Here is a 16,477-nt window from a genome sequence, read left to right on the forward strand (position 1 = left end):
TACACACTTTCTGGAGAGCATTTTAACAATATATGTTAAAAACCAAAAATATTCAGGGGCACCTGGGTGGCTCAGTGGGTTAAGCCTCTGCCTTCAGCTCAGGTCATGATCCCAGGACCCTGGGATCGAGCCCCGCATCAGGCTCTCTGCTCAGCAGGGAGCCTGCTTCCTCTTCTCTCTCTCTGCCTGCCTCTCTGCCTACTTGTGATCTCTCTCTCTCTGTCAAATAAATAAATAAAATCTTTAAAAAAAAAAAAACCAAAAATATTCATACCCCTTTATTCATCAATTTATTCCAATTTTGATTTGAAGTATTTCAGTAATCTTATTTTTGCCTTGGAAAATTTCTCTCACTATAAAAGTTTTCCTTTTATTTGGACAGTAATGTATTCAGTAACAGTGCTAACAGTTATTCATTTATATTGGCCTATTTTATAAATATTTCTTTGTAATTTCAGTCCTACAAGATTATCAATTTTGCCCCCAGTTTACTTCGGATTATAGTCTCTGACCATGTGGAATTCCCAGTACGCCAGGCAGGTGAGTAGTTTTTTCATCCTTTATAAAATTATTTGTATCTGTGATTTCTTTAAAAAATAGGAAGTACACATAAAGTATTTCTAATGGCTTAAAAACTCTCTTTTTCCCTGGAAATTTAGAGGTAGATACTGAGCTTTTACATCTTCCCTGGTTTTTCCTCTCCTCCTCCCCTTTTCACCTACCGATTCCTTGCCTCTGTAACTTTGCCGTTTTCCCCCTTAGTTTTCACAATTCCAGTGGCTTAATCTCCCTAATTCTTTATGATTCCTGGTGGCCCACCCTTTGGTTCCATAGATGAAGACCGTGAATTTATGTATGTGGATTTGAGCTCCATTCATAAGTCAGATCGTGGATGTAATATATGTGCACAGGTGTTCCTAAACACGTGTTTGGGGAACAGGACTTTTCTTTTTTTTCTTTCTTTCTTTCTTTCTTTTTTTTTTTTTTTAAGATTTTTATTTTTTTATTTGACAGAGATAGCAGCAGCAGAGGGAGGGGCAGAGAGAGGGGGAGAAGCAGACTCCCCACTGAGCAGGGAGCCTGATGTGGGGCTGGATCCCAGGACCCTGAGAGATCATGACCTGAGCCGAAGTCAGAGGCTTAACTGCCTAGCCACCCAGGCGCCCCAGGACTTTTTTTTTTTTTTTTTTTTTTAAAGATTTTATTTATTTTTTTGACAGACAGAGATCACAAGTAGGCAGATAGGCAGGCAGAGAGAGAAGGGAAGAAGCAGGCTCTCTGCGAGAGCCCTATGTAGGGCTCGATCCCAGAACCCTGAGATCATGACCTGAGCTGAAGGCAGAGGCTTTAACCCACTGAGCCACCCAGGTGCCCCAGGACTTTTGTTTAAATTTGAGACTTACTTTCAAGTGCTGTGTGACCTTATGGTAGTTCCGTGGTGTTGTGCCTTCCTCTTTTTGCCTTTTTAATGAGCTGGTCCTTCCTTACAGGTCAGAATGTAAAAAATGGCGAACGTCTTGGAGTGTCATGAGTCCTCAAAAGATAGTAATATCAAGATAAAGGGAATAAAATGATAAATGCTAATTTATTTAAAAACTTTTTTTAAAGCTCGGCCACTTGATATATATTCTATTTTTGTTTGTTTGTTTTTTGTTTTTAAGATTTTAATCATCTATTTGACCGAGAGAGACAGCGAGAGAGGGAACAAAAGGAGGGGGAGATGGAGAGGGAGAAGCAGGCTTCCTGCCGAGCAGGGAGCCTGATGCAGGGCTGGATCCCAGGACTCCTGGATCATGACCTGAGCCGAAGGCAGATGCCTAACGACTGAGCTGCCCAGGGCACCCCAATATATATTCATTATGAATAATTTGGGCAACACAGAAAAATATGAAGATGAAAGTAAAAAAATTTACTCAATATTCATTGCTCAGAAATGGCCATCATTAACATTAGGCAAACATTAGTCTTTGCAGGTACAGGTAGGGAGAGATCAACAATTTTATACAGGTAAGATTATACTCTACACACTGATAAAAGTATTTAATTTTCCTTGAGCATAACAAAAAAGAGGTAAGGAATCATTAGCTTTGGGGAAATACTTGTAGCAATATGCATGATTCCCTAAAGATCCCTTTGTTATTAAGAAAAGCTTATGGAGAGACTCTTAATCTCACAAAACAAACTGAGGTTGCTGGGGGTGGGTTTGGGAGAGGGTGGTGGGGTTATGGACATTGGGGAGGGTATGTACTATGGTGAGTACTGTGAAGTGTGTAAACCTGGCGATTCATAGACCTGTACCCCTGGGGCTATAATACATTATATGTTTATAAAATAATTAAAAAAAAAAAGAAAAGCTTATGTTGTAATTATTTATAACTTTAACAAGGGGTATAAGACTTATGTATAGATTTTTTGAAACTGTAACTCTGTTGTTTAATCTTTGTTTTATGAAATAGGGCTCTTCTGAAATCACATTTTGCTAAATGGAAACTATTTTAATAATCTAAGTGTTTATAGGGCCATCGCAGAGTTCCTGTGAAGCTTTGTAGAAATAGTATTTTTAAAGATTTTAACAGTTTATTGATTTAATATGTCTTCTTTACATGACATATAAACACTACAAAAACTCATTGGATTGCCCCAGTTACACCCCCAGAGATACCTGCCATCAGCTTTGGTGCAAGGTTCTCTAATTCCCTTTTTTCCTGTAGATTTGATAGTTTTAAAATGTAACAAAAATATGTTTTTATTCCACATGGTGTTTTATAACTTTCTTTCTCCCATTGAACCATATACTCTTGGGGGGGTCTTTCCATACCAGTGTATATGCATATACATGTGCTTTATTTTTTGTAACAATTGTTCAATATTTCTTTGTACAGAACTACTTTAGTTTATTCAAACAATTTGATATTGATGGATATTTCCTTTATTGTCCCTTTTTTGTTGTTATTGTTGATAGAGGCAAAGCTATAATCAGAATCCTTGGACATTTATCTCTGGATACTTGTGGAAATATTTTCAAAGAATAAATAATAAGAAATGGGATGCTAGGTGGATATTAATGATATTAAAATTTTCAATTTTGAATCTTCTCACCAAGTTGCTTTTGCTTACTTTTTTTTTTTTAATTTTTTTTTTAAAGATTTTATTTATTTATTTGACAGAGAGAGATTACAAGTAGACAGAGAGGCAGGCAGAGAGAGAGAGAGAGGGAAGCAGGCTCCCTGCTGAGCAGAGAGCCCAATGCGGGACTCAATCCCAGGACCCTGAGACCATGACCTGAGCCAAAGGGCGGCTTAACCCACTGAGCCACCCAGGCGCCCCGCTTTTGCTTACTTTTTATATCATATCTGCAATAATGCTAGGTTCCTCATATCCTCTATACAACTTTGAATCTTAATAATGTGTATAGCTGAGGTTTTTTTTTTTTTTAAGATTTTATTTATTTATTTGACAGAGAGATCACAAGTAGGCAGAGAGGCAGACAGAGAGAGAGAGGGGGGAAGCAGGCTCCCCACTGAGCAGAGAGCCGGATGTGGAGCTTGATCCCAGGACCCCAGGATCATGACCTGAGCTGAAGGCAGAGGCTTAACCCACTGAGCCACCCAGGCGCCCCTATAACTGAGTTTTGATATGAAATGTAAATAGCACTTACAGGCAGTTTTTCTTCATAGTTTATGTAGATTTCAAATCTGTTAGTCACAAGACAGAGTTTATCTTAGTGGTTATTTTTTATTAGGACAGTTTTCTCTCTTAGAGCATCTATTTTATCATTGAATGTAAAATACACAGTGTAAAATTCTACATTATATCTCCCCTAAACTTATAAAATTTCTGTCCTATTTAATCTATTATTAAAATACAGAGATACCCCAAGAACCTTATGGTGACACCCAGACAGGTAATTTATCATTTTATCATGACATTTAAAAAAGAATGATGTGATTTTTCCTTTAAAAAGAAGTCAACCTGTATAAAGCTATAAAAAATATGCTAATATTAAATGGAAAGACATAGTTCTGCAGAATAGTCAGTTCTTGATTTTTTGGCTTGTGAGCAATCCTATAATATTCTTGTTACCATCAATCAAGCTCATTAGTGAATGTCTCTTATTACTTTACTGTGGAGAAATAGGGAAAAAATGTAATATTTTGACATTGATAAGCAAAACAAAATAAATCTGAATGTTCTGTTATTTTCGAGTATTAAGAAGCATAATAGCATTCTTAATATTATTATCCAATGTACAGAGAAAGGAGCCCATCTTAAATTTAGTATAGTTATGATTAAGAATCTCTCAGGTGGCTTTGTTTTCAGCTTTTTACTCCTTGCTTGCGAGGAGACCCTCTAATATACCTAAACCTAGTTTCAGAAATGTGGTTTCTTTAGTAAATTTTGGAGTTGCTATGAGCAGAAAAGTTGTTTGGATTTGAAAGTGGTAGTTGAGGGGCACGTGGCTGGTCCGGTCACTAGAGTGTGTGACTCTTGATCTCGGGGTTATACATTTGAACCCTATGTTGGATGTGGAGATTACTTAAAAATAAAATCTTAAAAAAAAGATTAAAAAGTAAATAAATGAAAGTGGTAGTTTAGGGTTGGATGTTACATTAGACCTGATGAAGTCATTGTTGGTGACTGGTGAGGGGACCCTCATTTGAAAAGTAGCATGGGTCTGTTTTCTGTAAGTTGCTTGCTTTTTTGTTCTTCTGACGTGTTGTATATATTTTTAAAAGATGGATGGGGGGGGGTGCATGGGTGGCTCAATGGGTTAAGCATCTGCCTTTGGCTCAGGTCATGATCTCAGGGTCCTGGGATCGAGACCCACATCAGGCTCTCTGCTCAGCAGGGAGCCTGGTTCTTCATCTCTCTTTCTCTCTCTCTCTGCCTATTTGTGATCTCTGTCAAATAAATGAATAAAATCTTTAAAAAAAAAATGGATGGAGGGTCCCTGGGTGGCTCAGTGGGTTAAAGCCTCTGCCTTTGGCTCGGGTCATGATCCTGGGGTCTTGGGATTGAGCCCCACATCGGGCTCTCTGCTCAGCAGGGAGCCTGCTTCCCTCTCTCTCTGCCTACCTCTCTGCCTACTTGTGATCTCTGTCAAATAAATAAAATCCTAAAAAAAAAAAAAAGATGGATAGGGAGGGATATAAAAATTCAGCCTATAGCTAAGTTATTCACAAACACTAAGGTTAACCTTAGTGTTCTAGAATACAGAACCTAGAAAAAATTGGAAAGTTGCCTCTGATCAGTCCAGAAGCATAACAAGAAACTCTTTCATTAAAACCCATATGTCTTGTATGTAGGAAGCTCTTGGCTCTTATTCAGAATCTATTTACTCTTGTTTTGGTTATAATTTACATACACTATTCAATTTCCTAGCCTGTAACAGATTAACGAATAAGAGAGAGAGGGACTACCAAATTACAATGAAAAATGGAAAAACCTAGAAACATTGACTCAAAAAGCCCAGCGTTGTGCTTCAGTGCGTTCCTACTGGCATCCTTTCCCCTTTGAGGTTGTGGGATCGACTGACCTGTGTAGTTGTGAGTCTGGATTCCTGAGCATAGGGCTTAAATGATGATCTGTTGTGCTTGAGAGGGAGAGAACTGTGTGTATGTGTTAGAAAGTTAATTTTAGACTTAAGATGCTTGGAATGGTGGATTTTGCAGAAAAACAAAGTTTAATAATTTCCATATGACTGGATTAATGATATTTGTGTTTTGTTAGCTCTGGCAAATGGTTAAATAGATAACTTTAATTAGGTGATGAAAGGAAGGTTTTTAGATTATTGATAGTTTGAATTATCTTTGGTACTTTTTCTTCATTATTCTTAGCAATCCATGATTATCTGTATGAGAAATTAATACTCTCATTAACTTGTAACAGGTTCAACTTTATTTTAACTAATTGAGGATTTAATTTTTTAAAAAGATTTTATTTTTTTATTAGAGTGCACGTGTGTGTGAGTGCAGAATAGGAAGGGAGAGGGACAAGCAGACTCCTCACTGAGTGTAGAGCCCGATGAGGGGCTCAGTCTCCAGACCCTGAGATCATGACCTGAGCTGAAATCAAGAGTCAGATGCTTAACTGACTGAGCCACCCAGGTGCCTCTAATTGAGGATTTATTATTTTATTATTTTATTTTGTTTTTAAGAACTTTAAAAAAATATATTTATTTGAGAGAGAGGGAGAGAGAGGAAGAGTGTGCACAAGTGGGGGTTGGGCAGACAGAGACAGAAGCAGGCTCCCTGCTGAGCTCCCTGCTCAGCCGGGAGCCCCACACTGGGCTTGATCCCAGGACCCTGGGAGTGTGGCCAGAGCCGAAGGCAGGCACTCAACTGACTGAACCATCCAGGCACCCCAAGGATTTATTTTAACATCTACAAATTAGTGTGCCTTTTATGTAGGCTATCTTATATGGTGCCCAGTAATAAAAATATTTTTTAGTGGTAAAATTAATGGTATTTAATGACTGTATTATAAATAAGACCATGATTTTACCATGTCTGTACCTTTGGAATCTGCAAGTTGCTGTTTGTCAAATTCATAATTTCATTACATTTCAGTTGTTCTAGAGCCAACGTAGAACATGTTGGTTTATTCTCTGTGTCATAATGCTTCTGTGAACCAATTGAATTTTATGTAAAATTGGGATAAAGGTGGGTTGGGGGAAGAATGGAGAGGAGAAACTCAAGGGAAGAAAGTTAAAATGCTTTGCAGATCGCATCTATTTATTTTTACATATAAAGTATATATAAGTGTATGATGTAATAAGTATTTATTTCCATTAATGTTCATTTGGGATAGTTAGAAAGCTTCACATTGCCTATCAAAACCCTATCTTAGGGGCGCCTGGGTGGCTTAGTGGGTTAAGCCTCTGCCTTAGGCTCAGGTCATGATCTCAGGGTCCTGGGATTGAGCCCTGCATCGGGCTCTCTGCTCAGCAGGGAGCCTGCTTCCCCCGCTCTCTCTGCCTGCCTCTCTGCCTGCGTGTGATCTCTCTCTCTCTGTGTGAAATAAATAAATAAAATCTAAAAAAATTTTAAAAAGCCCTATCTGAAGTATTTTAGCTTGTTTCTTTCAGAAGCCTTTTGCTAACTATTGAAGATGGTTAAACAGAATAGGAATAAAATTACTATGTATTTTGATAGAAATAAATAGGTAAGAAATTTCCTGAGATTGTACAGAGATATTTGAAGGTTAATGTCTTTTTCCCTATTCTTCTATTTACAAGTGGTAAATATTTCAGAAGGGTAAGACAGAAATTAGCAATATTTTGGTGCTGGATAGTGGCCAGTGAGAAAAGATAAACAAGATAAAGATAAACAAGAAAAGCAGGGTACATGAAGGACAGTGGAATTTCACCTGTTGTGGACTCAGCTTTAGGCATTAGGAGCAGTATTATCTTTATGCTATCAAAATACAGTTAGTAGAGTTTCATTTAGACTACCTTATATTTAGTCTAAGGATATATACTTGATTCCTAGATCATGTTTCTGTCCTCTAGACTCTGAAGCTTGATTTAATGAAAGGTTTTCTTCTTAGATTTGGTTTACTAGGTAAAGAGAAAGTTTAAATTCTTCTACATTTTCCCTTTGCCAGTTGGCTATTTATAACTGTAAGATTTTTCCATTTTTGCTGAGTATCATGTTTAGCAGTGAAGATATAACATGAAGGACTTAGCCTTTCATGCTCTGTAAAGCTATGTTAAAGCCATCTTTTCAGTATTGCTATGTTAGCATTTTTTTCTCCACCTTAGCTGCCATTTACTTGAAGAACATGGTGACACAGTACTGGCCTGACCGAGAACCTCCACCGGGAGAAGCAGTATTTCCATTCAACATTCATGAAAATGATCGCCAGCAAATACGCGATAACATTGTGGAAGGAATAATTCGGTCTCCGGATTTAGTGAGGTACATTATACTCTATATGATTAGTAGGGAGCACGAAATGTTTGGATGGGAGAAGTTGGATTTAATCATCAGCTTCAAGTTTGTATATCTGAAGAGGTAAAGTAACGAAGGTGGGCACTCAAAAAACAGTGTTTTACTTATTTGTCTTTGCGTTTGTAATTCTTTGCCTTGAAGTATTTTGGAAAAGATTTAGTTGCCATAAGTTGCCCAAAAAAGAGTTAAGGCAAAAATCAAACTTAACTAAAATTGTATAAATCCCCGCTATTTAAATAACCTATGTTCTTAGTTATGATCTCTTTACTTTTTACCAGCTGCTTCCCTCAACTCCCCATAATACAGGGAAATTGAGGCCTGGGAGTTTTCACCACTTTTCTGCCTACTTTAACCTATGTTTTCATTCATTTTTTAAAATGAACTGAGTATCTTTTTCTTTGGAGAAGACAGAATAGAGTATGTATAGGCTAGAAGACTGGCTCCAGTTTTTAAAATTCAGGTTAGATGCTATAAGCAGCACTGGTCAGTAGGCCTTTCTGTGATGACGGAGCTCTCCTGTACCCACCCCGTCCAGTACTTAGCCACATGACGTCTGTGGCTGTTGAGTGCCTGCAATGTGCCTGCTGCAGCCGAGGACCCGGATGTTGGTAGGAGTGTGCACATAATGCTAGCTAGCGGCTTCCCCTCTTGCACCGCAGAGCTGCAGACTCAGTTTGCACTTTCAAAATAGGAAACACAGATTCTTTTCCACGTGAGTTCATAGTTAGATTTCTATTGAAAACGGAGGAGGGAAAGAGGTGAAACGGAGGTAGGGGAGCGAAGTTGTTTAACATTAGTAGATGAGCTATAACTTTAGCCCTGAGTGTCTCATGTACATTATGTCATAAGCAGCAGGAATAGGGAAGGAAGTGTGAGGGGAATAGTGGGGAAGGAGAGCAAACATTGAACAACTCTTCATGCAGTTCCTTTGTTAGTTAAGAGGAGAAAAGATGGGTACTGATTAAAGAAAATCCCCAGTATTCTCAGCGGGTGCCCACATCCAGCCAGGCAGGGGCTCCCCTCTGGCACCATCGTGCGTCCGTGTCTTGTCAGAGTCTACACTTTCAGTTCTCTCTGAGTCTTGTGATGCTTCTGCACAGTAACATAGGAAGGGACGGCTGCTCATAGCCATCCCTCCTTGCTGGCTGGGAAAATGAAGGTGTTGGGAGGTCTCCTAAAGATGAAATTTGAAAAAATGAGAAGTTTTAGTTTTATTGTGCACAGATGTGACGTATTTATTGTTTAGGAACGACTGCTGGTGGCATAAGAGAAGAATTTTATCTTTATCGTGAGACAGTTGCTTCTTGTGTGTCCTGAAGGCTTAATTGTAGTCACTCTTAAAAGAACTATTCTCAGAGTTCATTTAAGAGTATGGCACTGAAAAATTTTCAAATGGATTTGATAACATAAAAGGCATTATTTTGTGTGTTTCATTTCAGTGAATGCAAATTATTAGCCAATGGAGCACACATTTTTTGGGGGGAGGAGGCATTATGGAATCCTAATTTATCCAGGTTCACTTTCTAATCATTTGCAAATGACCATATAAGGACATATTGATAGTCTGTGGAGGAGAAATTTTTTTCCTCAATTTTTTTTTTCCCTGATTCCATTTATAGTAGGGCTCTCATTGAGAAAATGGATACTGACATAAATGTTATGAGATCACGTTTTTTATTAACTTTGCTGTTTTATTAAAGAGAAGTTGGTTTTAGGTCTTTCTTACTGCTTTTTTCTTGATTTCTCTGCAAATAACTTAGCTTTCCTCTTCAGGAATTGCCAGCTAATACTTGCTTCTTATTCTGAAAGACAAAAATTACTGTCTTAGGAAGCTTTGATAGGAGCAACATACTGTGTTGGCTTTTTACTGATAATGGATGGCTCAGGCTCACTGAGATGCTTCCCACTGTTATGTCAGCCTTTGTTTTACCTACTTTGACTATTTTTAGGCTGTTTTTCCAGTTGAAATGACAAAATACTTTGTTTTGTTTTGTTTCCCCCTTAGGATATGATAACTAAACTACAAAAGATGACAAAGTGGGAAATTTTGCAGAGCTGTGGTGGATTCATTCTTTCTTTTTTCCTTTTTTTTTTTTTTTTTTTAGAATTTTTAAATGAATTTTTGTTTTTAAATTCTTTTTTTCCCCCAAGGCTGTATTTAGGATAATCCCATTTGAAAGTTTTCATTCATTGTAGGAAATTACCCATTTTGTTTATTTTCAGTAAGTGGAGCTACTGAAGAGATTTTTCTTTATAGGACCTTCTTTTTTCCCCTGCCCAAGATATGTAACTGTATAATATAGGTAAATAGAGGTTAGAGTGCTTTTGTGTAAAATATTAGAGGTGTTTGAAACCTGATATTTATAACTACTTAGATTGTGGACTTTTTTCCCTCCACCTTATAGAGTCCAGTTAACAATGTGTCTCCGTGCCATCATTAAATATGATTTCCCTGGTCACTGGCCAGCGGTAGTCGACAAGATAGACTATTACTTGCAATCACAGAGCAGTGGAAGCTGGCTTGGCAGTTTATTATGTCTGTATCAACTGGTGAAGACATATGAGTAAGTTGATTTCTATTGGCTGAAGATACCAGCCTTGTGTTACTTAGAAAGAATTAAATTGCATAGAGAGGTCTGCTATATGGGCGTTCTGCAGAATCAGGTTGGTTTGGGAAATGGTGGGTTAAGCACAAGCATGTTTATTTACTATAGTTATTCAGAGAACCTTAAATCTGCTAAAGTACATTGCTAATCTCTAAGGCAGTGATAAGATCTATGCAGTGTTTCTTGAATTTATTTGCCAGTTTCAGTGGCCCATTTATTAACAGTTTTCCTTGGAAACTCATATAGAGGTACCTTAATATTTAAGTTCTTCAAGTGAGCACATTAAGTAAACCAAACATTTAACTTTTTGGATACAGGATAGAAAATGTTCAAGTTTCCTTGCTAGTGACTTTCTTTTCCATAGAAGTTGCTCGGGAGTTAGGAGACCAGTGAGCGTCATGCATTGCTTTCTGGTTTCTGGGAGGGTTGTGCCTTATGCATGCAGAGTCCTGTAGTTTTCCTTTTAAAAAACTGGTTAGTTAGAAGATATTTGAGATTTGGAGCAATTGAAGTAATTTTAGAGCACCTAAGTTTGCAAACTATTTTTAACATTTTAATTTAGTGTATTCTAAGAAGAAATTTTTTCCTACATTATTATATGATAGTAATGTCTGTCAACTTATGTTTAATAGGAAGAATTATGGTATGATGAAAATTACATAGTAGAAAAAATCACTTAGGAAATTTGCCAAATAGTCTAGAATTCTTTGAAATCAATTTAACCCCTTTTAGAAAGAGTTTAGGTTTCTCTGCCTAAAAGAGGGATTTTCTTCCAAGTTTATTCTTAAAATCCAAACAGAAAATGTAAGCCACTGTTTGGAATGTTTTTGTTTCGTTAGCTGTATCTAGTTTAAAAATTTTTTAAAATATTCATTATTTATAGCTCTTTTGTAGGGGAGAAATTATTTTTTTTTCCTCTTTTTTGTCTTTGCTCATGTAGATATAAGAAAGCTGAGGAAAGAGAGCCTCTTATAGCAGCAATGCAAATATTTCTGCCTCGTATTCAGCAACAAATCATGCAGCTCCTTCCCGATTCCTCACATTATTCTGTTTTACTACAAAAGCAGATTCTGAAAATCTTTTATGCACTTGTTCAGGTAAGTTTTTGTTGCAGAAGATAAATATGGGGCCTTGTATTTCTGCCTGATCTATGGAAACTTAATAAATGTAAGTTATTATTAAAAACTATTATCTATTCCATATGTATTTCTTTTAAAAAATCCTATGGGAGAACAGGCTCACAGAAATTAACTTAATTGTCCAAATTTATCTTAGTGGCAGAGCTGAGATTCACTGACTGTGCCTTTCACTCCAGTGTCTGAAGTGCTGGCTGAGGAAGAACCAGAGTAATTAACTGACTGAGATGCCTTGACTCATCTGTCAGTAGCATCCTGCCTGTTGATAAGTTAGGATTATAGGAGAAGGGGAAGGAAAAGAAGAGGGTCCTTTTTTAGCGGGAAATCATACTAATGATAGTTTCTTTATAATTTGACCCAATGTAAGGCTAACAGTGATGGTTTAGTGCTTCACTTTCCTTCGTTTAATATACTTCCCTTTCTTACCTGAAAGCTATAAAGAAGATTAATATAAGAGTCTAAAAAATAAGAAGAGGACAGAAATGGAATGTTTTAAATATAAAAATATTTAAAATTTAATCCTTGAAAGATTCGGATAAATTATTTAGATCTAGGTGGAGGAGGAATAACTTGTCAGTCTATAAAGTGTTTGATGACGTATGAGTCAAACCTCTGTTACATGCTTTTTTACTAGATCAGTCATGCAAGAGGGTAGTGTTGTCGAGCTAGAGAGCCAGGACATTGGTTTTGTTCTTGGCTTCATGTCACTCAAGTACCTTTGTAGTGTTTCAGAATATTTCACTTCCATAAAGAATTACGCTTTTAGACTTCTCTTTTGAACTTTTTAAAAAATACTTATTTATTTTAGAGAAGGGAAAGAGAGTGAGGGGAAGCAGGGGGAGTAGCAAGAGGGGGAGGGAGAGAGAGGATCTCAAGCAGGCTCCGCATTCAGCATGGAGTCTGATGTGAGGCTTGATCTTACCACCCTGAGATCAAGACCTGATTTGAAAGCAGGAGTAGGACACTCAACTGACTGCACCACCCAGGCGCCCTTCATCTTTTAAACTTTTTTTTTTTAAAGATTTTATTTATTTATTTGAGAGAAAGAGAGACAGAGTGAGAGAGCATGAGAGGGAGGTCAGGGGGAGAAGCAGACACCCCATGGAGCTGGGAGCCCGATGCGGGACTCGATCCCAGGACTCCAGGATCATGACCTGAGCCGAAGGCAGTTGCTTAACCGAGCCACCCAGGCGCCCCCATCTTTTAAACTTTTAATAGAGGATCATTTGAGGTAATTTTTTTTTTTCCCCTAGCTTAGCAGGGAGAGGGAAGGGGAGAGGAAATAAATCTGAGGAGAGAAGAAGCTAGGATACCAGGAAACTATATTCCACCTCCCCCACCCCCCCTTTTTAAAAAGTAATAGGGAAGGAAGATATGGTGCCTTTGGCTTTTTATTAAAGCACTGTTCAGAAGTTTTCCTCAGGACAGTCATTTTACTCAGAGGCAAACATTTTTTATTCTGTGAGATGTTTTGCTGTTAGATACAGTAATATGGCATTTATACAGAATCTAGACTTCCCTTTCCCATCAGGAGAAGCATAGTAGGATTCCGGAAGTAAGATAGAGACTCATGAAATAATTTTCCTAAAGCCTCCTCTTTTGTTTGATTTCCTAAGAGGGCGGAATCTAAAAAACCAGTGCAGAACCTCAACATTTTTTAATCATTTTGGTGATCTATTATATGCTACCAAAGTAATATGCTCCCTCTGGGAATCCTGGAAGCAAAACTTGAGGCAGCTTTAAGGGCACGATACAATAATAATGTAAGTAAAAAGTTAATGTTTGGTAATTCAGGAAGAGGCAGAAAAGTTTGTTTTAAATAGTGTGATAAAATTGAAGTGATTTTGTGTAAGTAGCATTTATTAAATGTTTATTGTGTACATGGCACGTGGATAGTCCATACATACTTCAGAATTCAGTTTGTCCAGAAGTGAACTCCTCGTCACTCACTCACTAACCCAGAATCTGTTCCTCCTGTGCTCCTTATCTCAAGCCCCAACAGCTCCTCATTGCACTTAAATTGGGAACTTCTTAACATAGACCATAAACCCGTCATATCTCCACCTTATCTTTCACCATTCTTACCTTTGTACTTTACACTCCGGCCATGCTGGAATTCTTTCAGCTGCATGAATAGGTCATGCCGTCTGTCATTCTGAGCCTCTGAAATTCTGTCTGGAGCACTCTTGTCCTTTATAGCTGGCCAATTCTTGCTCTTTCTCCAGGTCTTAGCTTGTGTGTCGCTTCTAGAAAGATGTCCCTGATACTCCCAGCCTGGATGAGGCGATCTTCTTGTGTGTGCCTTTAACAATATTGTACTGTTTTTGTCTGTGTTGTGTATCATACCATATTGTAATTCCTTGTTCATATGTGTGTTTCCCCCAACTAGTGTGTAAGCTTTGTGAAGACAGAGACTGTGCCTTGTACTTGTCATTATGTCCTTAGCATGTAGCACGTTTTGAAATGCATGGATGCAGAAGTGCTGTGTCTTACAGGAGTGTAACTCACAGTGTAACAGGGAGACCCACAGTAATATGTAGTTGTGTGTGATGCTGCAGTGTAGAGAAAGTAACTGAAGAAAATGTTTATGAGGTAAAGATTTTCATTAAAGTGATTAAAATGAGTTCGCACTATAAAAATGTAACTATGGGAGGTTGCCCTTATTTTAGTGATCATTTTACTGTGTGTGTGTGTGTGTGTGTGTGAGAGAGAGAGAGAGAGAGATATTATCACATTGTATATCTTACACACACACAATGTTATATGTCAACGGGATCTCAATAAACCTGGGAAAAAAGTGGTTACAATGTATAGTTTGACACACAAAGAGGGAAAAATGGGAATGGGAAAAATCACTTTTCTAGAATCTCATAGTGGATAAATGAAATTTTACTGTATTAAAGTTTTTTTTTTTTTAATTTAAACAAGTAGCCCAGAGAAATAATTCATGGCATGCATATTTCACATATTTCTAGATTTTCAAGATTTTAATTTATTTGCCTATGTTTATAGAGCTGTTTGAAGTTAAATTTTAGGTTAAACCATATGAAATTACTGTTTTCATGGTCAAATGTTAGCCATTTCACATTTTCAACCTTTGACTATAGATGAAATTACAGGCTCTTTTGGAGGGGAAGAATTATTGTTTGATGATGATATTCTTCTGTTTTCAGTATGCGTTGCCTCTGCAACTAGTGAATAACCAAACCATGACCGCGTGGATGGAGATCTTTCGAACTATTATTGACAGAACAGTTCCTCCTGTAAGAAAGGGCTTCTTGTTGAGAAAAATTGGGAAAACCTGGGTTTGGGATATTTGTGGTAGACCGATTTATTATCCTGGCTTGCTGTTTGGAAAAAAATTACTGTTGTAATAAAAATAGTAATACATATTCATTTTTATAAAGTTCAGATAAGCAAAATTAATTAACTATATTTAATCTTACTAAAGATAATAAAAAACATTTTTGAAACTTGGTATTTATTCTTTTGGCCTTTTTTTCCCCTCTGGGTCTATATACAGCCACATTTTATTTATAAAAATGGCATCTGTAGGTCCTGTTTTGAAATTTTCACTTAAAATCTGTTATAAATATTTTTTATGATTATGAGTGTTTTTGTACTGTCACTTTTATGGAGTGTTTCATTTGCTGGACATTAGGTAGCTTTAGCATGTTAGTGTAACTGTAAGAATGTAGTTAAATTTTTATGCACATACATGATTATTTTCTTTGGATAAACTCCTAGAAGTGTTTAGGGCTTTGACAGATCTTGTAAAGGGCTCTCAAGAAACATTGCTCTGGCTTATACTTTAATGAGTACGGACTGAGAAAGTCTGTCACATTAAATTCTAAGTTTGCCAGTTTGATAGGTTAAAGATGGTGTCTCATTTTTATCTGTAATAACAATGATGCTATATGTCACTTATCAAATTAACTCAATAACTAGTCAAAATAACTAAATTAAGTTACATATTTTAAAATTTAAGTTTGTCTTCAAATGTGCTGTATTCTTTCTTTTATCTGTATCTTGGGATAAATTATGTTGAGGTTTACTTTATATACAAAATATAAAGTAAAATATAAATAGAATGTAGGGAACATATAAGTGAATTTTGACAAATATACACCTGTGTTACTATTACTCAGTTCAAGATATAAAACCTTTTTGTTGTCCAGAGTTTCCTCAAGGGATGTGGTGGTTTGTATTTTGTTTCCCACTTATTTGGGCCTTTTGAAGATAGGTGATAAATGTGAACAACAGCATTAGTTAGTTGAAATTTGCTTTGCTTGTGTATTTTTTTTTCAAAATTTTAAAAGATTTTATTTATTTATTTGACACACAGAGAGAGATCACAAGTAGGCAGAGAGGCAGGCAGAGAGAAAGGGGGAAGCAGGCTCCATGCTGAGCAGAGAGGGCGATGTGGGGCTCGATCCCAGAACCCTGAGATCATGATCTGAGCCGAAGGCAGAGGCTTAACCCACTGAGCCACCCAGATGCCCCTGCTTTGCTTGTTTAATTCCTGTGTAGCAATCTATAAGTAAGAATATGCATTTGCAGTCTAACTTGTGTAATATTACTTAATGTATAAAAAAAAATTTATTCTGCCTTTGTTGTTTGAATAAACCGTTTTATTTGGAAATTTAATCTGAGTGTTTCTGTCCTCTTAGGAGACTCTGCAGATCGATGAGGATGATAGACCGGAACTAGTCTGGTGGAAGTGTAAGAAATGGGCACTGCACATTGTAGCTCGTCTTTTTGAGCGGTAATTCAGTTCATCAGA

General features: G+C 37.1%; 1 protein-coding gene across 5 annotated transcripts in view; it reads left to right on the forward strand.

Moving 5' to 3' along the window:
- Positions 1-16,477, forward strand: part of IPO8 (importin 8) — an 85,668-nt gene that overhangs the window by 6,364 nt on the left and 62,827 nt on the right. For 4 of the 5 annotated variants that reach the window (XM_032347539.1, XM_032347541.1, XM_032347543.1 and 1 more), the window contains exons 2-7: positions 459-540; positions 7,763-7,919; positions 10,358-10,516; positions 11,499-11,655; positions 14,868-14,957; positions 16,365-16,459. In XM_032347539.1, the coding sequence (XP_032203430.1) occupies positions 459-540; positions 7,763-7,919; positions 10,358-10,516; positions 11,499-11,655; positions 14,868-14,957; positions 16,365-16,459 (740 nt within the window). The remainder of the gene's footprint in view (positions 1-458; positions 541-7,762; positions 7,920-10,357; positions 10,517-11,498; positions 11,656-14,867; positions 14,958-16,364; positions 16,460-16,477) is intronic. The other variant, XM_032347542.1, reaches the window with a different exon arrangement.

Source organism: Mustela erminea, chromosome 6, assembly GCF_009829155.1.
Source record: "Mustela erminea isolate mMusErm1 chromosome 6, mMusErm1.Pri, whole genome shotgun sequence".
NCBI classification, from domain to species: domain Eukaryota; kingdom Metazoa; phylum Chordata; class Mammalia; order Carnivora; family Mustelidae; genus Mustela; species Mustela erminea.